This window comes from Cryphonectria parasitica (genome assembly GCF_011745365.1).
Source record: "Cryphonectria parasitica EP155 unplaced genomic scaffold M406scaffold_6, whole genome shotgun sequence".
Lineage (NCBI taxonomy): Eukaryota > Fungi > Ascomycota > Sordariomycetes > Diaporthales > Cryphonectriaceae > Cryphonectria > Cryphonectria parasitica.
This window is the reverse complement of record NW_024468914.1, coordinates 2,450,048-2,474,160: the sequence shown is the minus strand read 5'-3', so window position 1 is coordinate 2,474,160 and position 24,113 is coordinate 2,450,048. Positions and strand designations below refer to the sequence as shown.

At 54.3% G+C, this 24,113-nt stretch overlaps 7 protein-coding genes across 7 annotated transcripts; 4 read left to right on the top strand and 3 right to left on the bottom strand.

The window, feature by feature from the left end:
* Window positions 1-160: 160 nt before the first annotated feature.
* Window positions 161-761, bottom strand: M406DRAFT_323240 (uncharacterized protein). Its single transcript, XM_040919750.1, has one exon. It carries the CDS (start codon window positions 674-676, stop codon window positions 479-481), a length of 198 nt encoding a protein of 65 aa, XP_040774626.1. The 5' UTR covers window positions 677-761; the 3' UTR covers window positions 161-478.
* Window positions 762-4,156: 3,395 nt separating this feature from the next.
* Window positions 4,157-4,922, top strand: M406DRAFT_341122 (uncharacterized protein; the record flags this gene model as incomplete). Its single annotated transcript, XM_040921627.1, has 4 exons — window positions 4,157-4,200; window positions 4,255-4,407; window positions 4,501-4,761; window positions 4,841-4,922. 4 exons carry the CDS (start codon window positions 4,157-4,159, stop codon window positions 4,920-4,922), a joined length of 540 nt encoding a protein of 179 aa, XP_040774625.1.
* Window positions 4,923-6,234: 1,312 nt separating this feature from the next.
* M406DRAFT_94554 (uncharacterized protein) lies at window positions 6,235-8,015 on the top strand (the record flags this gene model as incomplete). The annotated part of the gene is made up of 2 exons (XM_040926278.1): window positions 6,235-6,432; window positions 6,583-8,015. 2 exons carry the CDS (start codon window positions 6,235-6,237, stop codon window positions 7,717-7,719), a joined length of 1,335 nt encoding a protein of 444 aa, XP_040774624.1. The 3' UTR covers window positions 7,720-8,015.
* Window positions 8,016-13,618: 5,603 nt separating this feature from the next.
* M406DRAFT_347205 (uncharacterized protein) lies at window positions 13,619-15,854 on the top strand (the record flags this gene model as incomplete). Its single annotated transcript, XM_040922265.1, has 2 exons — window positions 13,619-14,775; window positions 14,849-15,854. Exons 1-2 carry the CDS (start codon window positions 14,339-14,341, stop codon window positions 15,852-15,854), a joined length of 1,443 nt encoding a protein of 480 aa, XP_040774623.1. The 5' UTR covers window positions 13,619-14,338.
* Window positions 15,855-18,472: 2,618 nt separating this feature from the next.
* On the bottom strand, window positions 18,473-19,218 carry M406DRAFT_223179 (uncharacterized protein; the record flags this gene model as incomplete). The annotated part of the gene is made up of 3 exons (XM_040915641.1): window positions 18,473-18,574; window positions 18,608-18,933; window positions 18,999-19,218. Coding segments are annotated over 3 exons (648 nt in total), but the record flags the coding sequence as incomplete, so codon positions are not given.
* Window positions 19,219-21,220: 2,002 nt separating this feature from the next.
* Window positions 21,221-23,150, top strand: M406DRAFT_48555 (uncharacterized protein; the record flags this gene model as incomplete). Its single annotated transcript, XM_040924368.1, has 2 exons — window positions 21,221-21,412; window positions 21,486-23,150. The coding sequence occupies 2 exons, from the start codon at window positions 21,221-21,223 to the stop codon at window positions 23,148-23,150; spliced, it is 1,857 nt and encodes a 618-aa protein (XP_040774621.1).
* Window positions 23,151-23,257: 107 nt separating this feature from the next.
* Window positions 23,258-23,956, bottom strand: M406DRAFT_103902 (uncharacterized protein). The gene has a single exon (XM_040915088.1). The coding sequence runs from the start codon at window positions 23,700-23,702 to the stop codon at window positions 23,409-23,411; it is 294 nt and encodes a 97-aa protein (XP_040774620.1). The 5' UTR covers window positions 23,703-23,956; the 3' UTR covers window positions 23,258-23,408.
* Between the last annotated feature and the right edge of the window lie 157 nt (window positions 23,957-24,113).

The following is a 24,113-nucleotide window of genomic DNA, read 5'->3' as shown; positions in this document are numbered from 1 at the left end:
TAGTGATTAATCACGCTCATGCAAGATTTGCGCCTGTGAAAAAGCACAACAAATGTATTAAACTTCTACCCCCTGTGCCCTGGATTCTACAGTAAGTCATCCATCACAAGAGGGGCATGGCTAGTTGAATTGCCCCTGCCATTCTCGACAGGTTGGTTGTCTGTGGCTTTGAGGATCTTCATCGTCTATGAAGCGTCCGTTGCGGGAGAAGGGTCTCCTCCTGCCATCGTTTGGACCCCGCCCGGCACCGGCTCATTTTTCTTGACCCGACACCCAGTCTGTCCATAGGACGTGATGGTGGTCATCTCTGGAACTACTTATTACTCCATCGTCTTTCCAAAGAGCCTGATTATATTCTAGTATCAAGAGGATCAGAACTACCGTGGCGACAAGTGGCGTCTTGATATTCGGGTCAACAGAATCCGTTCTATCACTCTCGCCGTCTGCTATGGTTCTTGGTCTAGGCTGGAACACGACATTACTGCCGGTATCTAGCAAGCGTAGCCATGATGTTTTCGACGTCTCGGGCAGGGTCTGATGAGCCTGCGACAGGCTGATGAGGTCCACGGTTGCCCTGCTGGTAGGGAGGGGCAGCGTATCCGGGCAGAGCCATCAGAGGCTGGCCAGGATTGGCAGAGGCCGCAGAGATGTTGCTGATGAGGGCGTTCAGATCCATTTGCGTAGATGGCACAGCAGGAGGTGGCGCATGGTGGGCTTGACCCAAAGCCGGCGTGTGCGAAGGCGCAGGCTGCTGAAGAGAGGAAAGAATTGCCTGGATTGCCGAGTTATCGACACCAGGCATCTGACTCAGCTGGCCAACGAGACTTGCCACATCTGGTGCGGCGGCCACAGGTGGCTGCTGGAGTGGCGGCTGTGCGTATGCAGGGTAGGCCGCCGCCGGCATCCCATAGGGCTGAGACGGGTACCCAGGCTGTGGTTGTGAAGGGTACGCTGGCTGCTGTGGGGCAGACCCTTTTGTTCGCAGAACAAGCTGTGCGGCGATGGGGGGGTCCAGCTCCTGGTACTGGTCAAATCTGACATTGTTACCGGCAGACCTGTCAAAGACCTGGAGCGAGATCTTGGCCGTGTTCTGCGCTCGCATGTCCAGCTCCACCACACCGTGGACGCCCTCCAGCACCTGTCGCTGGATGACCGCATCTCGAGGCAGACGAGGACTCAGGAACATAGCATGCGCCTTTAGACCACGCTCCCAGAAGGCCCGCTGCACCCAGTCGACAAAGTCGTTATGGACCTCCTGCATCAGCAGGATCTGCACGTCGGGCACGTCACTGCCATACCGACGAGGAATGTCGAGCTGATCAGTCTCCTGGCGGCCGCGTCCATACGGGCTTGGGCTCCGTCGCCGATACGAATCATGTCGCTGATAGGTGTCGGGAGATCGCGATCGCTTGCGGCTGTATGTGTCGTGTTGACCACGTTCTCTGGCGTAGCTATCCTGTCTTCCGCGGTGGTCTCCTCGTCTTGGAGATGGGGACCGTCCCTGGCGAAACTCGTCCCGGCGCCCGCCACTGCGTCCCTCGTAACGATCACCGTTGTTGCGATCCGCATTGCGACCACCTCGCTCACCACGATTTCTGCGCTCCCCTGAAGGAGAATGGTCGCGGTCCTTCTTTGTCTTCTGTGTTCTCGAGATCTCTAGATCTGGTGGAGGAGTTAATGCGAGTCTCAAAGCGATAGACTGATTCAGAACAACGTACTAATTTTGCGACCTTTAACCTCGGTCCCCTGGAGAGCACTCATGGCAGATGTAGCGTCAGCAACAGTATGGTATTGGACGAATCCATAGGCAGACTTGAGGGAGATCTGTGCGAGCCGACCGTGTCGAGCAAACAACTCAAAGACATCTCTCTTTGAGACGCGTTCCTGAGACAAATTACCTGTACTCTCGTCAGCTCAAAGACGGATCAGAACGCACCGGGGGGTGGGGCAAGGCGTACCGATGAAGATTCGAGACCCTTCCGGAAAGCGCTCCCATTTGGCCTCAGCCATATGTTTTCTCTCATCTGCTAGAAACTCATCGTACGACTGCTGCAGTCCGGATTCCTCTTGTCCAGGAGTCTGCTGCTGCTGCTGCTGCGGCGGCGGCTGCTGCGGGGCGGTGCCAGGTGGAAAGACGTTGGGGAAAGAGGCAAAAGAGGGGGTGGCATTGAAGGTCTGGGATTGAGGCATGCCTGGGGCGGCACTGCTGCTGGCAAAGGAGGACTGGGGAGGCCCGGCGGTGGCAGGCGTGGCAAAGCTTGGTGCGCTGGGCAAGGAGGCATGTTGATAAGTAGCTGGAGTGAAAGTCTGCTTGGACTGCTCCTGGGTCAGAGCAGGCTTGGGAGGAAGAGAAGACAGGTCTACTGCATCTGTGGGTGATGGTGTGGTAGACTGGACAGTGGCAGCAGGCTTGTCGGCAGTTGACGGCTGGTCGGTGGCTTCTGCCTTGGCAGTGATCTCATCGACGAGCTTCTGGATGTCAAGGGAAGTGGCATCGGCAGGACTGTCGGCGGTCATCTCGACATCCTCGTTCTTGGGCTGGACATCGACAATCTTCTCTGCTCCTCCCTGCTCCACCTGGACAGCAGCCCCGTCGGGCTTGACATTAGGCTCTATCTCGTCTGGCTGGGACGACACCGGCTGCTGGTGGGTTGGAGGAAGTGTGGGAGAACTGATGGCATCTGGCATGGCCTCTTGGGGACCTGGGACGGGCTGCTGCTCGCCACCGTTCTCGATGGGGCGTGGCGCAATAGCTTCCTGGGTAAGGCTTGTGGCTTGACTGGGCTGGGGTTCTTCTGCGACAAGGCCGGGAGCTTGGGCATCAGCGGGAGCGGGCTGCTGGGCTGCTGGATCAGACCGCGCTGGCACGGCATCAGGCTGGTCAGGCTGCTGGGAAATGATCATGGATTCTGGCGCATTTGATACAAAATCTTGATGAGTCGACTGCTGATCCTGCTCTCCTGCATTCGCATTCTCGATCTCGACCTCGGCTTGTTGTTCATGCCCAGGAGAATCAAAGGTCCTCGCATAGTCGTCAGCAGTCTCCTGCGACGCGACCTGGTGCGCGCCGTCTCCCTGCTCCTGGCCGTCTACGCCCTCGCTGCCGTCGTAGTCGAAGCTCTCATTGTCGGCTATGCTGGCATCGTCAGACTCGGCAGCAGCATCCACGTCGTCGGCGCCCTCGACGACAGGCTCGTTGACGGGGTCGATCTGTTCAGGCTGACCGGTCGCCATGGCTGCGGCTGCTGTGCGAAAAGTGGTGGGCTCGAGAGGAACTACGTCTGCGTTCTCAGCCTGGTGCTGAAGATCAGGAAGAACCTGTGGTAGGGTGTATGTGTTATGGAGAGGACGTGGCGAGACCGGGCTGAGGCTGGCGGCTGCCACGATTTCGGGGTTCTCGTCCGTCATCAAAAAAAAAAAAAAAAAAAGGTGTGTTGGTGAATTTGGATGGCCAGAGAGGGTGGCCAGAAAGACAGAGAGGTTGGTGACTGGCTACTGGGACAAGGACAATCTCATTATGGTCGAGTAGAGAGGAGGGTGTAGAAGGGGGACAACTTAGGTTTGTCAGGTCCAAGGTGAGACAGGTTGTGAGATGGCAGGCCCTGGTGATGGATTGTGCTCTGCACCAAAGTGGGGTGGGAAAGGGAAGCTGCTTCTCTTGAGGTTGAAGAGAACAAGCAAGGGCTTTGTTTTGATGATGAGGGCAGCCTCATGTATGTGTGGAGAAGATTTACACAGTCACAGCAGCGTGGTTGAGCAGTACAAGATCGATGACTTGTTGGCAAGAAGTGGCACCTGAATGGAAGGAGGAACAAAAGGACGGAGAGAGTTGGTTGGGCAGTACAATGACGGAGGAGGGACCAGAAGTGGCTGCCGTGAAAACTGCAGAAAACAAAAAGTAGTAGCCCGGCAGGCAACCAGGCTAAACCCCAAGAAGCTAAGTGCAGAGCTGGCAATCAGCCTCATATTTTGGTGCCAAGATGTGTGACTAAGCCTGCGATCTTGGGGTATTTTTCTACTATGGTGCTAACCATGTAACCATGGAGGCTTAGATCAGAGACTCACAATACTTGTCCCAGACTCGCTCACTTTCTCGACAGTATCAATTGAGCCCATCCAGGCTGTGCCCCTAAACAGGGCTTACGATGATGTCGTGATGATCAGTCCTTCTCTGATGAGGCTGCCAAGTCTCATCTACCGGTACCGAGCTGCTCTCACGCCTCTCTTGTCCGTCCAACTGGCACCATGGAAGAGGCTGGCCAGATTTCAAGCGTTCGAGGCGTCTTTCGACCCTGCAGATTTGGCAGAGGCTAGAAAGTGGCGACAAAGTGTCAGCGAGGCTTCGCTCCCTAGGGGTACCACCACGTTTGCCCGGTCAAGCGGTCCAGGAGGGCAACATGTGAACAAGTTTGTTGCCCCCCGTCCCTCCTCCTCTCCCCTCCGTCAGCCTGCCATTGGCCCAGAATGCGCATGGCACTAACCACGCTTTTCCCCCCTCAGGACTGAGAGCAAAGCTATCACAACCTGGTCCATCTCAGAGCTCATGGGAGTCCTCCCAAAACTGCTGCATTCTCCCCTTCGGTTGTCGAAGCACTACGTTAGGAACAAGGACGGCCTCGCCTTCCATGCACAGACGTCACGGGATAGGGACGCCAATGCCGAGGAGAACAAGTCCAAGCTGCTTGAGGAGCTGTACAGGATGTACAGCGACACCGTGCCTGGCGACACGAGCGCCGAGAAGAAACGAAAACACCAGGGCCTGTAAGTGCGCACCGTTGTTGCGTTCACCCTCCACTGCCCAATGAGCCGAGGACAAATGTGTGCTGAGATCTTGTGACAGGGAGAAGTCGGCGCGTGAGGCGAGGCTCAAGTCGAAAAAATTCCAGAGCTCCAAGAAGCAGGCTCGGAAGGGAGACTGCTAAAGTGACCGCCTGTCTGACGGGTGTCTGTCCATTAGACTCTCTCCGGCCTAGATCTCTTGGCTGTGGTGGTTGGGCCGCAAGGCTTACTTCTTGTAGCTGGTTGGCGGTCAGACGCGAGCGCCAGGATGACGGCTGTAGACCACCTCAGGGGGGTACCACAGTATAGACTATAGTAGGAAGATCTAGGTTCAACGGCCGATTTCAAGACATCCTTAAGAAAAAAAATTAAATCTCATGTACACGGGGTTATGTCGTAAGAAGGGGAGGAAAATCAACAAACATTGATAATATAAAAGAATCAAAATCTAAGGTCATGCAGATGATCTCAACTCAAGAATTTGACAAAGGCTGTTCCAGATCTGGAGAAAATCTGGCACTGCATCCATGCAAGTCGTACACGGGTGTTGCAGGCAGTGAGATAATCAAACGTTCAATTGGCCCGTGATAATGAGGGGCAGCGGGCGCAACAAGTCTTTTTCTCTCTTCTCTCTTCTTTATCTTCTTCTTGCTCTATGGGTGCTGCGGCTGACAGACAGTGATACCACCTCTACAACCATGTACTTTGTACTACTTCTAGACCTTTAATCCTCGTCCTGTCACAAATTCTTGTGCAACTTATCTTCGCGAAATACGTTTTCTTCGCCTTCCCCTCATCTCGTATCTCTTGGTGTTTTTTTATACTGCTGCCACAAGAAAGACCCCAGTCCAGGCCTTGTCTCAAAAGACAATAAAGAACCCCCCCCCGCGCAAGGTCATCCAATTTTTTCCCGCCTCCCACTTTGATTGCCTCACAGGCTGTTTGTGTCTGTGTGCTCTTGTGTTCTGGACTAGACACCCTGGGGTAAAATAAGACGGAGAAGGCGCGACCCACAATCTCCTGGCTAGGCCACCTCACTTATCTCCCGCAGCGGGAAAAAGACCCTGGACATTCAACTTTCCTGTCCCTTCATTTCCAGCCAAGACAGATCATACTGAATTGAAGGGGAGGAAGACCTGCACACGACCAACAGGACACAGAACCAACTCGAGGAGTTCCACCGTTACCGAACGCACCCACAAACCGTAACCTCGACCTCTTCTTTGTTGTTGTCAAACTGCGATCCTACTGGACTCAACAGCCACCAGACAAAAACCCTCCGATAACCGCCTGACAACGGCTCGATTGCAATAGCGGGGCGACGAGCCAGACATCAACCTCGCGAACGCTCTGACTCCCTCTGCCTCCTACCTCGTCCCCCTCCTTCCCTCCTCCCTCCATCGATACACTTTGCACGAAACAAGGGAGACACGATCTTGACGGCGACGACCAACAATGGCTGCAGCTGTCCAACAACAAGCTGGTGCCAACGCCGCCCAGCAGCCCCAGATACAACCTTGCCGGTACAAGGTTGGCAAGACATTAGGAGCAGGGTCATACTCGGTGGTCAAGGAATGCGTACACATCGACACTGGACGGTACTATGCCGCCAAGGTGATCAATAAGAGGTTGATGTCAGGGAGGGAACACATGGTGCGCATTTGTCTCCTCTTGTCGTATCCCCCTTCGCTCCCCTCCTGCCCCTCTCACAAGTGGATGATCATCACGAAGGGGATAGAGAAAGAGAAAGGAGGGAGAGAAAAGGAAAGACATTGACTGACCGCCTGTCCCTTGATCGAATAGGTGCGCAACGAGATTGCCGTGCTCAAGAAGGTGTCCATGGGTCACCAGAATATTCTCACCCTCGTCGACTACTTCGAGACCATGAACAACCTCTACCTGGTGACGGACCTCGCGCTGGGCGGCGAGCTCTTCGACCGCATCTGCCGCAAGGGCTCCTACTATGAGGCCGACGCCGCCGACTTGGTGCGCGCCACGTTGTCGGCCGTGGCCTACCTGCATGACCACGGCATCGTGCACCGGGACTTGAAGCCCGAGAACCTCCTGTTTCGCACGCCCGAGGACAACGCCGACCTCCTGATCGCCGACTTTGGCCTGTCGCGCGTCATGGACGAGGAGCAGTTCCACGTGTTGACCACGACGTGCGGCACGCCGGGCTACATGGCCCCTGAGATCTTCAAGAAGACGGGCCACGGCAAGCCCGTCGACATCTGGGCGCTGGGCGTCATCACCTACTTCTTGCTATGCGGCTACACCCCCTTCGATCGCGACAGCGACTTCGAGGAGATGCAGGCCATCCTCAACGCCGACTACAGCTTCACCCCCGTCGACTACTGGCGCGGCGTCTCGGACTCGGCTAAGGAGTTCATCCGCCTCTGCCTGACCATCGACCCCGCGCGCCGCATGACCGCCCACGAGGCTCTCCAGCACCCCTTTGTCGCCGGCTACCGCGGAGGCGCCGACGGCGACAAGGGCGCCAACCTCCTACCTACCGTCAAGAAGAACTTCAACGCTCGCCGCACCCTGCACGCCGCCATCGACACCGTCCGCGCCATCAACAAGCTGCGCGAGGGCCAGCTGCACGCCGGTCTCATGGACGGCGCCAGGTCCAAGGAGCCCGACAAGGGCCCTGCCGCAGCACCGGCCCCCTCTGCTGCAGCTTCCGTCGTGAACAAGGCTGACAGCGGCGTGAGCGTTTCCGGTGCTAACGCTGCTTCTGCGAGCAGCGGTGGTGCGAGCAGGGATTCCGGTTACGCAACGCAACAGGGTGATGGCAGTACGACGGGGGCCGAGGACGTTGCTATGAGCGATGCCCCGCCGCTGGATACCAACGTGGTGCCTGTGAGCCTGCGGCCGGGCATGGAGGTGAACAAGGTAGTGGAGACGTCCAAGGGTCTGTGGCAGCCGCCGAAGAGGTGAGAAGGAGGAGGAGGAGGAGGGAGACGAAGGCGAAGAAGGAAACATGGACGAGTGTGTAGCACTTCTTGGAAGAAGGGGGGGGGGGCGGGAGGCACTTGTACATCCCCTTGATGATAATTTTTCTTCATTTTTGGATGAATGTCGTTTACAGCGAAAAGAAGAGAGGAAAACGTTTCATGATATCCAGTCGGGTTGGCCTCGATATAATGGCCGTTTGTTGATTGATGTTCTCTTCAGGGGCACACAGAAGCTCGTTGATAGGACGGCTATATACTTCATCAGAAATCTGGTCATACAAAGACATTGGCAGGACTGCTGTCGAATATACACAGCCCCGCGTGATTCCATTGTACATTGGCGCCACGCACTATCACTTGTACTGACTGCTAGGATGTACAGGGCATTGTGATGTCAATCGAGTCGATCTTACGGATTGGTTCAGGTGTGATAGGAGGTTATAAGCAGGCGAGATCCGGAGGTCAATGGCAGATCAGCCCAATATCCGTGGCACAGAAGGACGACCGACATGTTTGCACCGGCTGAGGCTTGTGTGGTACAACTATGACATGAGCAGAGGTTTGTGTCTCAGGCACAAACGACCACGCCAGTACGGAAGACCTCACCGTCACGTCCACTCTCGCCGAATCTCGAGCTCGTGAGAGAGCGGAAGGTGAGTCAAGTTGATTGGAGAAGGAAAGAGAGATGGCTTTCATTAGACACCCTCTACATATATATAAGTTTCCTAAAATACTAATTTTTTGGAAGGAAGACCGAGCAAACAGACTCAATAGTCATCCATGGATGCCCACGTAACGGACGTACCGATATGTTTGGGGGCTGGGTTGGGTCGGGGGGGAGGGGGGACGTTCACTCTCTTCCCCGTGTTCACAGGTATTGAGTGGCCACTTCTCATGGTGCACTTTCGCATAGTCGCCGACTTGGTCATCAAACAATCCTGACCTTGGGCGTGATAACAAGGTGATCATAAGAGACCTACCCTCGTTGGCTGGCGCGAGTGCGAGGCTTATTCCCAGGCATGTTCGCTCCGCGTGCTCTTTTCACATACTAGGATGTCTCCTTGTGCCCCGTAGGGGTGCATTGCGATGCACTTCCGGTCACTCGACCTTGAAGCTAGCCATCCCCCTCCTTCTAGGCAGTGTTGCGTCCACGCTGCTCAGATGGTCGACTTGGAAACGAGGCAACAAAGGCGGCCTCTCACACCTGCCCAACAATAGGTTGATATCATCTCTCTCTCTCTCTCTCTCTCTTTCTCAAAATATCAATCACGTGATAGTGAGGATCCCGAACCGCCGCCTCCCTGGTCCCTTGAGTCGTGCTGCCTGTGATGATGGAAGTGATGTAGTGTTCCCCAAACGTTGCACGGTCACCATCAACAAACAACTCCCTCCTCTCCTCGAGTAAGTAGATTACGCAAGCAGACCCCGTCGAAATGTAACACAACTGATGTCTCACGTCCCAGCCCAGCATACATTAGGCAGTCTGAATCTTTAACAGGGTATTGGACCAGCCACCACGAAACATAAAAGTCCACATCACTTTTGATATTGCTCCAAACAAGAAGAGAGTTTATTACCTGGAGGTCCAGTAAATTCATCGTCACCGAGACGCCCCTCCCCCTCCTCCTCCCCACCCCTTCCCAGACGATAAAACAGGATCACACACAGCTCTCACTGCAGGTTGGTTGTGGTTCGATCTGTGCAAAGAGAGAAGAGATCTGCGGAGCGATCATCTATCTAGGCGCTCGAGCCGCGTCGGATTTAGGAGAAATTTACCGAGGTGTAAGGATGAAACAGAAGCAGGAAGAAGAAAACGGAAAAGAAAATAGAAGGAAAGGATCATAAAGCACCGGACTTAATTCTTTTGGGAGTTCTTGTAGTCAGTCATTATGAAAGTCGCCGAATCTCAACAGGAGAGTCTGCTTGAAGATGTGGTCTGCAGAGATTGGCTGTGTTGGCTGGTTTCCTAATCCGCCGCCTTGCACTGATGTAGAAATGCGGCTTGATACTTAGGTAGGGCCCGGCGAATAATTGGCAATCCCACCCGGCGCAAAAGCCAAGTCCGAGGCGGCAGTCGGTCAGTCAAAGTCAAGCCAGTCGGTGGAGTAACATCTCGTCCCCCCACAAGGACCAAAAAAATTAAAAAGAGTAAGGTTGTTTTTACGCTAGAAGATTCGCAATTGTAGCGAGTCTGCATCTCATAGTACAAAGTGTGTGTGTGTGTGTACACCTTGCTTGCATTGAGATGTTGAAAAGGATCGATAATAAATACAAATCCTCCGCAAATACTTCGAGCCGTTGATGTTGGTAGTGTAGCATAAGGAGTAAGCCAAGCAGGAAAAGAAAGGGAAAAACAAAGAGCCCCGACTCTTCCGAATAGGAGGATCATTACTTGACAGCCGCATGCGCCCGAGCCATCCGGTGGTGGTGGCGTGAGCTAGTCGCGTGTCCCTCTGCCGTTCTGAATCGTCCCTCCACCCCCCTCCACAGCAGATGCAGCAGCAGCAGCAGCAGCAGTGTCTCGCGGCGTTACATTGCATGCATGCACGCACTGGCCTTCTCGACAACCAGGTGGGTGTCGTTGTGGTTAAGGTGGGGTCCAAAAAGGCTGTCGTGTGTGGCCTCTCTGAGCACAAAAATGCAAAACGGCGGTCACTTTGAAAAGCAAAAGTCTGGTTCGGAAGAGGAGGGGGGGGGAGGCACGCGACCCTGTGTTGCGAGCGCGACGTGCGATTTCTCTGTTCTTCTCGTCCTCGCAGTCTTGCCAGGACCCCACCGAGTCCGCCGCCCCGCAAGGCCCCCAGGGTGATAAGGCTTTCAGGGTTCGTTGGCAAAGCCTCTTGAATGATTTTGAATAAGAAATGGTCTTTGGCCGCCTGTTCGCTCTCGGTCTCGGCGCCGAGACGTTGATTGGACAGCAAATTCTCTTGCTGATGATGATCTAGCCCTTCGGCCACCCCCCCCCCAAAAAGCCCCAGCGGATTTCTGCTACTTTTGTTGGGTACCGACAAGATGGAGATCCAATTTCTCGGTAAAGCTTGTAGAACACTGAATACCTAGGCCGATCTGCTGGGTCCAGAGCTGTACCCCTTGTTGACGAATTGCGGGCCATGTCAGTAATGGAAAATGGAAAACATTTTGCTTTCCTCCGCGCCACCCCCCCCCTTTGCCCCATTTATCCCTCTCTTTCTGTCTTCCTGTCTTCGCGTCTTGTCTTTTCTCTCTCTTCTGAATCCTTTCTCCCATTGTACCGAATACGCGAACGAACAAGGCTCGAAAAATAGACAAGGCAGACAGACAGATAGACGGGGCCCACTTGCGGGTGTACGAATCAATAAATCCTAGTACCATACTTAGGCTACCCGACCCGCAACCGCTAGCGGACAAAACCGAACCAGCTGACAAAAATCGAACCCACACTGCAGCCCCGGAGCACTTTGTTGTTGCTTGCCTGACAAACATGGTACTTTGGTCAGTTCTGTCATCTCAATAGTAGAACCATGCTCTTCCTGTGGCACACCTCTCTCTCATGATGGTGGGGCCCTCTTTTTGTGAGCGGTGTCGATTGGGTCCTGATGAGCTTGCAGATGCCTGCAGGTGTGACGAGTCCATCCTCCCCTCTTGTGTCCAATCATGTACTCCCCCTGTCCTGTCCTTTACAGATAATATAGTCCGGAGAATGCAGCTGTCAGCATCTCACACAAGAGAACCCGTCTGGACGGGTGTCGTCCTATCAGCCAACCAATTCCAGGCTGCACGTAAGGAGCACCAGCGAGTAGCCACTTGGACAAGGACGGGGTGCGTGGGCGGCCTAGGCCTGCTTGTGTGAGTGGTTCTATGACAAGCGCCGGTGTACCGGTACCCAAGCAGATGGGTAAGCGGGTAGGAGTGAGAATGAAATGGTGGATGGAGTTCGGAGTTAGTAATGGCCCCCCTTGTTGCGCCCGCGACTGAAGATTGGAACAGAAGAGAGATCGGGCGTGATCAGTCACAAGCATCCCCGGATGCCAAGAGCATCATGCAATCATAGCAACAGATGAGGGCTGTTCAGTATTGATGTGAGGAAGATCAGCATAGAGACACTCGACATGTGGCCAGATCAGAACGAAGTGGATTTGGCTATGGTACGTTGCAATTAGTGCCCGGCTGTTGGATGTAAAAAAAAAAAAAAAAGCTCTGGATATTCCGGCTGGGCCTCTATCTAGAGTCTCAAGGGACTTGCAGAGACTGTTTCGTCTTATGTGCATACTGTTTCTGCGCATGTGGGTGCTGGCGCTATGTTTCGCGGGGGAGGCGGTCGTATCTGCATAAGGGGAATCTTCAGGTCCCAGAGCCCCACGAACGCCTGACCGGTGGCTGCAGTTTGAAGGGTCTGTGTGAGACGAAATATTACGATGTGCTATGCAGAGTAGGGCGACACAGCAAAACGTCGAGATGGGAGTTTGCCAAGGTCTCATAACTCGATGACTTGAGCCATACCCACATAATCTTGGGGTCGCCCAGATCGAGGACAGGACAGGCCCAGGTCTCCATGGAGGCCCCCCCCCTCTCTTCCGCCCCCACCTGTTCAGGTGATGTTCACCCAAGCCGGATCTGTGCATGCTGGGGCAGGTGTGAGTAGCTCAAAGGATCGTGCCCTTGCTGCCGATCTCGAGCGATGTTGCGATACATTGTGTGCATCACAGTAGTACCATGAATAGCATCCATCTTCCAACAGGCGTCATCACCGTTGCTTCCGTGCACGTTGGTGGTGGTTGCAGGGTACAAAAGTAATCCAAGGCGTCGTGGGCGTCACCAGGCGTGCCGGGATAATGATAGAGGCGCCACAAGGCGGCTCATGCGCTGAGGAACCAACCTGTTGCACCCCGGCACTGTCGAGTGCCCATCATTATGGATGTTTTGACGTCAGAGCGTCTATGCGCCATGCTAGCAGCCTCAACATAGTAACAGAGCAGCATAGTAGCACAAAGTTAAGGATAATGCAGATATTCGATAGCTGGGCATTATTTCTCTCTCCTTCTCTAGCGTCCTGAGCTAGACACGTGGAAAGCGAGAGCGAAGAGAAGAAAAGAGGAGATATGACCGTATCGTACCACTTTATGTTTGTGATCATTGGTGGTGGGCAAGATAAGGTTTCAGAGCCTCAGATGGCCATCTGATACAGTCAGTGGGCGTTCATGGGTCAGGTGAGACATCGATCTGTAAGGGAGAGAGGCACGAGGTAGGAAAGGGGGTCGAATCGCTTGAGTAGATGAAAGCGCGAAAAGACCGGAAGGCGCGGATGGGTCTTGAAACGCTATTCCCTGGCACATCCCTGCCACATCGGCAGAGCATGGCATGGGTGAGGGGAGAAACATCGACGATAGCAGTGCGTTCTACTGTCATAGTAAAGTGCTGCTATACCCATTCGTTATTTCCCTGCCAAGGTACCATGGCACCTATTCTTCAGTGGGGATCTACCGCTGGGTCATCAGCCGCAGGGCTTGTTCGCGGTACGTACCCGTCAAGGGGGTCCCCCTCTTTGCCCCAGAGCCAACCACAAAAGTAGTGGTACCCAAGCAACAATGACAGTATGGCAAGCATCTGTTCGGACGGAAGCCGGGAAATAGGCGCTAAGAGAGAAAAAAAGAGGAAAAAAAAGAACAGCACACGGGCAAGCCAGACAAGCACAGCACACAACAAGGGCTAGGCCTAGGCCGCTTTGTTTAGAGGCTATCCATCATCTCGCGACTTCTCGGACACTTGGGTTGGCCCGACGAAGCCGTTTTTTTCTCTCTTTTTTTTTACTCCGAATTTTCAGGATTTTTTTTTTATGGTTGCCTTCTCTTAAGTACATGGGACTCTTAAAGATGCTTGTATTCCTGCATCCTAGCACGACATACGTTTCGTTTCTTGGACCTTCCTCTCATACTTTTATCGATCATCTCGTCTGTTTTCAAGGTTCCCAGACTCAGGTTTTGGCTTTGGTTTTGGCCTTTTCCACCTCCCTCACCTACCTTCTCGCTATTGCCGTCGTTGCTACCTGCTGTCGGGCTGTTACTTAATCTTGCCTCAACTCCCTAGCTTCTCAAATTCCTTGCTCCTATTCCTCTTCCTCCTTGCTCAGTCGGGCGTGCCTGCGTGCGTGCTAAGCATCAGCTGATTTTATTTGGTTCCTGGGCCTTGCCTGTGCCTTTCGTCAGCCACTACGGAGGTCCCGGGCACGACTCACACGGCGATTACAAATTCTTTCCGATCGCACTTGGATTTCCTTTTTTTTTTTGGACGGAAAACGTGCCTGCGCTCTGATCAGCATTTGGGATAAACAATCTTAATCTTTTCTGCCTCAGTGCTTGCTTATCTCCCATCACTGGGGCCGTTTTCGAATCATCAGCGTCATCTGCAGACAGAACATGATATAGAACCAGGCGATAGATGATAGCGTCATCGACGACGATCCAATCCTCGACCAAAATCACCACAACACACACGACTCCACGCACCTGGGTTGGCAACATAGATATTGCGCCCACACACGTTTCTCTAGCAGCTGCCAGCCGATCGCCTTCTGAAATAGAAAAACAGCACCATCATACAGCACAAAGCGTCCTGCATCTGTCAGAATGCAGGACCTCAGCAACTACTCCCCACAGGCCAAACCGAAGCTGCACATCCCACACCTGCAGTGGCCCGGCGCCCTCAAGATCAAGATTCCAGAGAGGTACCGTTCAGGTGGCGGCGACAGCAGGAGGTCTCGGTCCAGGAAGCCCAGGAGAAAGCATCATGACGAGCCGACGAGCCTCACGAGGATGCAGACCTCGTTCAACCCCATGGACGGAGTGCGCGCCATACAACGACACAGATGGGGGTGGTTGGACATCCAGTACCCCGCCCTGGCAGGCTTCATGCTCTTCTCGCTCATCATAGCGCCCATGCCGATACTCGTCAAGATTGCCATCCCGCTGGTCTCCGTGTTCGTGTGTTTGATGCCTGCAACAAGACAATTCTTCCTCCCGTCCATGCCCATATGGATCTACCTCCTCTACTTCTTCTGCAGCCGGTACGTTCTGTGTTTTCCTGTCCTGTTGCGTGTCAGTGGTGGTGTGAGGTTGAACTGACCAGATGCCCCATAGCTTCATTCCCGTCCAGTACCGCCCCCATATCTGGGTCAAGGTCCTCCCGGCCCTCGAGAATGTCCTGTACGGCGCCAACATCTCTAACATCCTCTCCGCCCACACCCACGCCGTCCTCGACCTGCTCGCATGGCTGCCCTACGGCATTGGCCACTTTGGCGGACCTGCCGTGGTCTCTGTCACCACCTTCATCTTTGCCGCGCCCAAGACGACACCGGTCTTCGCCCGCTCCTTCGGGTGGTTGTGCCTGGCTGGTGTCACCCTCTCGCTCGTGTTCCCTTGCACGCCGCCCTGGTACGAGAAGGAACACGGCCTCGAGCCCGCACACTACGGGATGTCGGGTTCTCCCGCTGGCCTCGCCCGCATTGACAAGCTGCTGGGCGTTGACATGTACACCACGAGCTTCACCACCGCGCCCATGCCCTTTGGCGCCTTCCCCAGCCTCCACGCCGCCAACGCCACCCTGGAGGCCCTCTTCATGAGCTTCTGCTTCCCGAAACTGCGCCCGCTCTTCATCTTCTACGTTGGCTGGTTGTGGTGGGCCACCATGTACCTGAACCACCACTACGCCATCGACCTCGTTGCCGGGAGCCTGATGTCCACTGGGGTCTACACGATTGCCCGTGCCAGGTATCTGCCACGCCAGCAGCCCGACAAGAAGAATCGCTGGGCCTATGAGTTCGTCGAGATCGGCGACAAGCCGCGGAACCTCGACGAGGAGTACGGTCTCGTTGGCAAGGCGGACGGTGAGGGGTACAGCCTGGGCCTGCTGGAGCAGCGCGAGGACGAGGATGAGTGGACCATTGGGAGCAGCTCGAGCTTCTCTGCCTCGAGCTCGCCCAGGACGAGCACCACCTCTCCGACGCTGCTGAGCCCCAGCACACCCGATGGCGAGTTCGCGCACGTCACCATCCCGATGGGTCTCGACGGCCAGCTGATGTGGGAGGGCGCCGAGAGGGCGCCGGCGAGAGAGAGCGAGCTCAGTGAGGTCGTCGTTGTCAGGTGAGGAGGGCCGGTCCCAGGGACGGTCATATCACACCAACAACCACCACCATTGCAAGGAAGTAATCCTCCCGAGCCGGCTGTGCTGTGTGCTCTAGCTCGAGCATCCTGACTAGACCAACCAAATCTTGGCGGGCTTGTCAGACGTGATTGCTTGGCAACCAACCAGGATTGAGTTCGCGGGGGTACCACCACCACCACCACCACCACCTTCTTCAGCCTCATGGCCCTGGTACCGGAAAGGAACCGAGGAAACGATTGTCGATGGCAGTTGAGAACATCTTCTGTGAGCACCCTGATCGTGGTCATTGCGAACCGGCATCGTGCTGGCCACAATCTTCTTGACGTATGCGGCCAAGCCTCGCCGCGTGGTCACTTCCCGACATCAACTTCCTCTCAATCTTTCGAAACGGCAACTCGATCCATCTGAAAACTCTCACCTGTTCCTCTTGATACCCCTAGGATCACGGACCTGGTGCATAAAACTTTTATTATCATTATTAATATAATCTTCACCTTCCATACCACAAGCAGCATTTGCACGGCGTCATCACGACACACCCATGGGAACGAAATTAGACGATACACATGATTGGGAAAGGAGGGATGGAAGCGCAGGGTTGGCATGTGGGTATGGATAGGGTGGCTTTGGGTGTATCATGCATAGTAAACACCTCTGGGTTTTGGATCTGCATAACTGGGTTTTATCTGTAGTGGCACCGACGTGTTTCTTCTGTATAAGAAGGGCCGCAGCAACAGGCAAACACATACATGCCTGGATGTTTTCGGGTGGTCATGTAGTAGTAATAATAGGCTCTGAAGCAGTTTAATAATGCGATGAACGAATGAGAACATTCAACCGGTTTGAAATTTGTGCTTTTCTTGGTGGATGAGCTTGTTTGAAACAAGGGAAGAAAGTTGAGGAGAGGTGAGCAGATGAGACAAGAACAAGCGACAAAATGAGAACGTACGTATGAATATATACATATATTTATGATATCCCGCATTCCCCCACTGAAATGCGAAAACCGCAATCACCCCTTCGGACTCAGCCCATGCACAAGAAATAAGTCAGCAAAAGTCGGAACGAAGCGATGCTCGCTCATCCGGCTCTTGCTCTAGTTCGTCTCGGCGTGTGTGGGGTTTCTCCAGCCCGGTTTGCGGCGCGGCTGGAAGCGATTCTCGTTTCAGTAGTTGTGGGCGTGCGGCGCGCGCTTATTAGGATTTTTGTCTTGGGGGTCTGCGAGGGAGCCTGGACGAAGAAAGGAAAAGGAAAAGGAAGAATAAATAAATCATGAAAAAGGTAGAAGAGAAAGAAAAAGGGGGGGGGGGGGGTGCGCGGTTCTGGAGGATCTATGGGATGATCTCCGGTTGGATGGCAGGGCTTGAATTGCTTGTAAAGCGAAGAAAGGGCTAGAAGATAAGGGATAATCTTCTCGTAGAAGTTGGGCCCCTCCCCCAGTCTGTTCTTCTTCTTCTTCCGGTCTTCCATATGATATAACCAAATTCATCTGAATTTTGTGTTCAATTGTCTTGTTTCCTGCTCTCTGTCTCCGAACCAAGATCGACCGATTGACCGATTGACCGATGATGTACAATACAATACAGTAGAGAAGGCTGCGACATTAGAACAAGAGGGAACCCCCTCCTGAATGCCCGCATTAGATTATCTAAACCAACGAAAACCTTCTCCTTGAAACCCCCCCTTTGATAATCCTCAATTCCAAGCCACGGTATGAAGTCGGCACGGTGACCAAAGATTGACCCGCAAAAAAAATCATTATCCCAAACGACGCCATGCCTTTCCATATGAAACCTCCTTCGCGCTCTTAGTATGCCCAAGGCTCCGAGAAGGAAAAAGAAAAGAAAAGAAAAGAAGGAACCCCCAACATGCACGACAATGCCATAATCTGGAGAGATGCAAGGCCAAAAGAGAATCACGAGCCTGTATGTGGAAAAGCTTGAAAGTAGCCACCCAAACAGGTGCACATGTAGACAAGGCAGACATGTGAGTGATACCCTGGCCAAGATCTCACATACCCCCAGAGAATGGGAAGATGTTGGCTTCGCTTGATCGATCAAGAGTAGTTGCTTTGATGGGGGGAAAAAGAAAAAGGGCTCAAAATTAAATAGGCCTAGCCCATCATGTTTGCCTACACATGGTCCTGCATGTCACTATGAAACCCAGTGGTAATTCCAAGTGACGGGTATCCACAAAACCATGACAAACAAATCCACCAATATGGCCTCACTCAAGTTCCATCATCCTTTTCAGTGAATAGGCTGGCCACGGGAGTCAAAGCGGGGCGGAAGCACCTGGGTGACTTTCTTCGGGCTCTTAGCAGCCTTCGCGGCAGCCTTGGCAGCCGCCTTCTCGGCCTTCTTCCTCTCCTTGTCCTGTTTCTTCTGCTGCCCATCGTCCTCTTTGGTCACCTGAACCGAGGAGGTAGTCAGGCCTGCTTTACCAGTGCCGGTGGGCTGGTTAAACGCGGGGACAGGAACGGGTGTCTGCTTGCCGGTAGGTATCTGCGTGGCGGGAAGGGCAGCACCAGGCGACACGGACGATCTGGATCGCCCGACCGGCTGGCTCGCCGAGGGGATCGAGCTGGACCGGCTGCTGTTGGGCATGGCGGGGATAGGCACAGGCGTGACCTTTCGAGCCGTGTTATTGTCGCTACTTGTCTTCTGCTTCTTGTTGGACTTCTCAGCTGGGTTGTTCTTCTTCTTGCCGGTGGCACCGGAGGCGTCCCTCGAGACGGATGGGGTAGTGATAGAAGCAGTCGCGGTGGGTCCGTCCTCACCGTCATCTCTGTGCTTGCGCTTCTTCTTGGAGCTCGTGCTGGGGGTACCTGATTCCTGCGCTGCGGCCTTTGCCTGGGCCTTCTTGGTTGGGGCCGGAGCCGCGATGCTGGGTTTGGGGGCGGGCACGCCTAGGGGAGTGTAGCGAGCGCGGAGACCCTCTGGCTGAGGACGCGCTTGTTTAGTGGTAGCGACCGTCTGAGTAGTGGTGACGCTGGCGGGACCGCCAGGTGGGAAGGTTTCGCTGCGGGTGAAGTGTATGGTCTGTTGGACTGGTCGTTCCACTGTGGTGATATAATAGGTCAGCATCCAGTTTCAAGTCGTTCCTAAACAGAACGGAAAAGCTCACGTAATGAGTACTCCTCGCCCTGTTTGTTGGGGATGAGGAGCCGGAACGAGGAAGAAGCATCAGGGTTATCAAAAGCCATGCGGTAGTCGTCGCCGTTGTGCGATAGGACTGGCAAGCCACTCTGAGCCTTGTCCATGGGAATGGTCAAGTCTTGGACAACAGTGACGGGCAGTGAGGCTGGCGCGGTGATGTACCAGACCTGCTTGCCTTCTGTCTGGGCCTTGGAGAAGAAGCTGGCAACGTCTGAAGCATTAACCAATCCATCAAGCTTGCGCAGGTGGAAGTCAGGCGCCACAAATTCGGGCACATCGCCACTGGAATTGACTGTCAGCCATGTGAGTGGGATCGTGAGGAGTAGCAAGCTGCACTTACACCTGCGTGGGATTGCCACCGTTTGTCAGAGCCATTGACTGATCCATCATCTCGACATCGCCATCGGCCTGGGGTTCAGCGCGCTTAGCCTTCTTCTTGCTGGGTTTCTCCGGCGCAGTTGGAGCAGGGGCCTTGGAGGATTGAGACTTGGCAGTCTTGACGTCGTTCTGAATCTGCTTCTGGATCTGCTGCGCAGAGTCCTCACTGTCCTCCTCACCTTCGCTGTCGCTTTCTGATGAGCTAGACTCGGACTCCGATGTAAGCTCCTTCTTGACCAACGGCTTGGTCTTCTTTGCAGATGGTGAGGCGGTCTGTAGTGCGGGCTTATTCGCTTCGTCACTGTCGCTCTCGCCGCTGCTGGAGGTTTCCTCCTCTGAGCCTGATTCCGAATCAGACTTATTCTTCTTCGTGACCTGCTTTCCCTTCGCGCTCGATGACTTGGCCTTCTCGTCACTGCTCGACTCATCCTCCTCGCTGTCGCTGATGGCCTCTGAGCTCGACGAGGTCGCCTCTTTCTTCAACTTTTTCTTCGACAAGTGTTTCTCGACCGAGGTCGCAAGACCATTCACAGTGGGGCTCTTGGCAGGAATCGAAGTCTTCTGAGCCAGAAGGCTATCCTTGGACTTTGCGCTGTTGGTCTTGTTCTGGGAGGACGGTGTCTGCTGAGAGAGCCGTTTCTGGAAGTCGGCAGAGGACTCGGCAGCGACATCGTCGGAACTGGAGTCGTCGTCGCTGCTAGAGTTGCTATCAGAGTCGCTATCGTCACCGACGACCGTCTTGGGGTTGATCTTGGGCCCGGTCGGCTTGACGTAGCCTAAGGTATTGGTAGACTTGGCCTTGCTGGTGTTGGAAGCATGGGCACGAAGACTTCCACCTAGAACCTTGGAAGAGCCAGCCATGATGGAGCAATTGAAGGATGGCTAGGTATCGAGGAAGAGGATGGAGAGGAGTCGACGATGGAGATTTGTGTGTTCAGATGAATAGTGGCGACGCGCTTTGTCCGACGCGTCGCAACAGTCTGGTTGCAGGTGAACGCAAAAAGAAAATATGCGATGTTCTTGCTATTGGAGAGCACAGCACAACAGCAGTATTATTAGAAGAAGATGGGCAAAGACAGAGAAATGAGGAAGCTGGCTAGGATTGCGTTGTTGGAGGGAAAAAGAAGGGAGGCGCCTAGCTGTCAGCAACAGCAACAGCAGCGGCGCGCATATGAGCTTTTTGGTCCAAGTTTGGCTCGAATTTTCTTCTCGAAAGCTTCTTTTTCTGATCGCGTCTCCAAACTGAACCCGGCCAGGGTCAGCGTGGGGTAGCAGACTAGAATTGAGCTTATCGATTGGGCAGCGGGGCTGATGGCAGGGACTCTCAACAGGGTACAGACATGCTGGGCTCCACTAGAATTGCACCCCTGCAGGCGTGAAGGACTGCTTTCAAGATGCACATCACATCACTGGAACAGACCTCGCACTACTAGTACTACCACTACCATTATAGTGACACTTTGCTGAAAGAACTCCACCCTGCCACGAATCTTCACCCATTGAACATGTCTGCCAGCAAGAGGAGGAAGCTGGATGTTGGCCAGGGCACACAGAGTAAGATGATTGTCCAGTAGATCCCTCTTCAAAAGAAGACTGGCTAAGAAGAAGAATCATTACTTTCTAGTGTTGAGTGCTGCAGCTCTTCGCAGAAGGTTGCTCGAGAGGCAGGCCTCTGGAAATACATCTGTTGCATCAGAAAATGTTGAGAGCACTTCAGCTGAGGATGGGCTGAGCAGTTCTGGACAGTCCACCCCAAAAAGGGGAGGCTCAAAAGTCAAAAGTGCAGGTCAAGGGCCCATGAGGAAGGACATTATGCGCACCACTGAACAGGTGCTCCTTGGAGATTCTGGCACTGTAGAAGAGGAGGAACTTGAGATTGATGAGCCGGTAGATGAGCCTCCTAAGAGAAGGGTCATCCAGCTCTCTTCAACCATTTTGAGCAAGAATAATTGTCAGAGGAGGGCCGATGGAACTGCCATACTGAAGTTCTCGGATAGTAGCGAAGTAAGTAGGTGGAGGTTCATGACCATCATCCATCCCTTTCGTGTTTGTCTTCCCCAGGCTGACAGAATAGCAGCGCCTGGTTATCCTCGGGAGTTACGGCGTCAAGGTCAAAAGTGGAGAGGCAAGCATATACGGCGCCTCTCTTCATCCCTCCGAAACTATTCACTGGGTACACGCGCCACACTGTCATGCCTTGCCCGTGCTCCGATGTTCTGAGAAGTCGGTTCTCGAGCTACACCCTCACCCGGCAGCGGCTGACCTGAGGAATCTGGAGAAGCTGTCCCCTCTCTTCGGTGGCCTATGGCATGAGCCAGTCTCCTCGGGAGGGCAACGTAACCAGACGTGGCAGGTACTCAGCACCTCCGCCGACGGACCCAAAAAGGCCATGATCCAAGACCTCAAGTCGCCGCCCGAGTGGAACAGAAAGATTGCCGAGCTCGTCAAGCCGACCCGAGAGACTGCCCCGGTGTTCATGGTCTGCGGGCCTAAATCCTCGGGCAAATCGACATTCTCGAGGATGCTGACGAACAGACTCGTTACCCACCGAGGCGGCACCAAAGAGCGGGTCTGGCCTGGCGTCGCTGTGCTGGACATCGACCCTGGACAGCCTGAGTTCTCAGCCCCTGGTGCCATCTCGCTCGTCAGGCTAGATGAGCCGAACCTATCACCACCTTTCTGTCACCCTTTACTAAAGCCAGATAGCACCGTCAGGTCGCATGCCATAGCATCAGTCACGCCAGCCTCGAATATCGAGCACTACAAGGCCTGTGTCTTCGATCTGTTCTCACATTATCGGTCGACCTGCCCTGGCTACCCACTCATCATCAACACCCTAGGTTGGATACAAGGCAGTGGCCTTATCCTGCTACAGGACTTGTTAGCAGAGATTCGACCGACCGAGGTCGTGTACATGTCACAGGACGGGCCCGAAGACACAGTCGAAGGGCTCAGGTCCGCCGGCACCCGGTCCCCCCTCACAACGCTCCCCTCGCAGTCGAGCGAGTACACCTCCAGAACAGCCCTCCACCTGCGCCACATGCAGGCGATGTCCTACTTCCACATCAGCGCCGAGGTTGGTGCTGGTGCAGCTGGCGGCACGCACTGGGACGCCCAGCCCCTGACCTCCGCGCCACCATTACTTGTCAGCTACACCGCCGCTGGAGAAGACAGCGGCCTTCTCGGCATCGCATGCTATGGCTACCAGCCCCAGCCCGAGCTTCTGGCCGAGGCCATCGACGGCACCATCCTCGCCATCATAGAAGTCGAGGACGAGACCAAGGCCTTCGGCATACCTCCATCGCCCCCAGCGCCAGACGGTCCAGGTGTGGTCCAACGCACGGCAGCAGAGGCACAGCTCCCTTACATCCGCGCCAACGCCACCCCTCTCGACCCCAGGTACGCCCGCTGCCACGGCCTCGCCCTCGTCCGAGGCGTCGACACCGCGCGCGGCCTCCTCGCCCTGTCTACGCCGCTCTCGCCTGACCTGCTCAGCGGCAGGACTATCGTTCTGGTCTCGGGGAAGTTCGACTCGCCTACGTGGGCGTACACGGAGGATCACTATAGCCGCGCTTCTGGGAAGGGCGCGGTTGGGGCGGAGGTGGAGGCTGGGTCGACGGGGATCCCGTGGGCGGAGGTGTTGCGTGGGAACCAGAAGAGGGCTGCTGGGTCCAAGGTTTGGCGGGTGAGGAGGGACCTTGGGAGGAACTCGGGTGGTGGCGGTGGTGGTGGCGGGATCTGATGATGAACTGCCAGCAGGTGGCACCGCGAACAATCGTGTAGACGGACACGCAGGTATAACCTCATTCGAGACCATCACAATATAATTTGGATATAATAGAAGCAAATATCTTGCAAGACAGTCAATTGTGTTTAAATCCCTGGATTTCTCCCTGGATGGTTCAGAGTCTCAGTCTGATCACGGTGGCCAAGACAGTACTCCCCTCTCAAACATTTTCAACCGTACGAACTTGCTATGTGTCCCGGCTCAGCCCTAACCTTAGCAAGTACCTGTCCCATCCCACCCAACCATACCCGCCTTGAGAATCGCGCGTGCCACTGAAATCCACATTCGGCCAGCCATCAGCATAAGCAGAGCCGTCATAAGATCATGATTCCCGTGTTTCCTCGCAGTACAGCAGCAGCATCCACCCAATATCACCCAGAGGGATAGTATGTAATCCTTCCTGGAGAGGAAGATCCAGAGACAAACAGATAGAAAGTGTACGGAATTGCCACGAACAACAGTGACGTTCTCCCACACACAAGTAAAAGGCCGACGATGACCTGCCATGAAATGAATACAGTCGATGAGCCTCAAGGCTACAATAAAATTTTACAGGTATCTCTTTTTTTTGTTTCGTTTGAATGATCAACTCAAAGAAGAAAGAAAAATAAGAAAAGCGATCAGCCCACCCAATAAAATATAAAATACCACCTTACAGAAACAGCCTCCCACCCTCAATCGATTTTGTAAAGCACAAAGGCTCGCCTTCCCATGTAATCCGTTAGGTCTGATGATGTGGGTTGATTGAACCACCTGTCCCCTGAAAACGCCGGTTCCAAATAGCCAGTTTAAGGCATTGCACGTCCGTAAGGCTGACACTGATGAAAACATGCAGAGCGCGAGTGTGATGCAGCTCGCTGTGTAGTCTGACAAGTAAAATGAAGTGATTGACTCGTGTGTATGTGTGTGTGAGGCGAA

Bases quoted from the DNA above. Each gene is read 5' to 3' on its own strand.
- M406DRAFT_323240 (XM_040919750.1), bottom strand. From the start codon at position 676: ATGGATCTGAACGCCCTCATCAGCAACATCTCTGCGGCCTCTGCCAAT.
- M406DRAFT_103902 (XM_040915088.1), bottom strand. From the start codon at position 23,702: ATGGCAGGTCATCGTCGGCCTTTTACTTGTGTGTGGGAGAACGTCACT.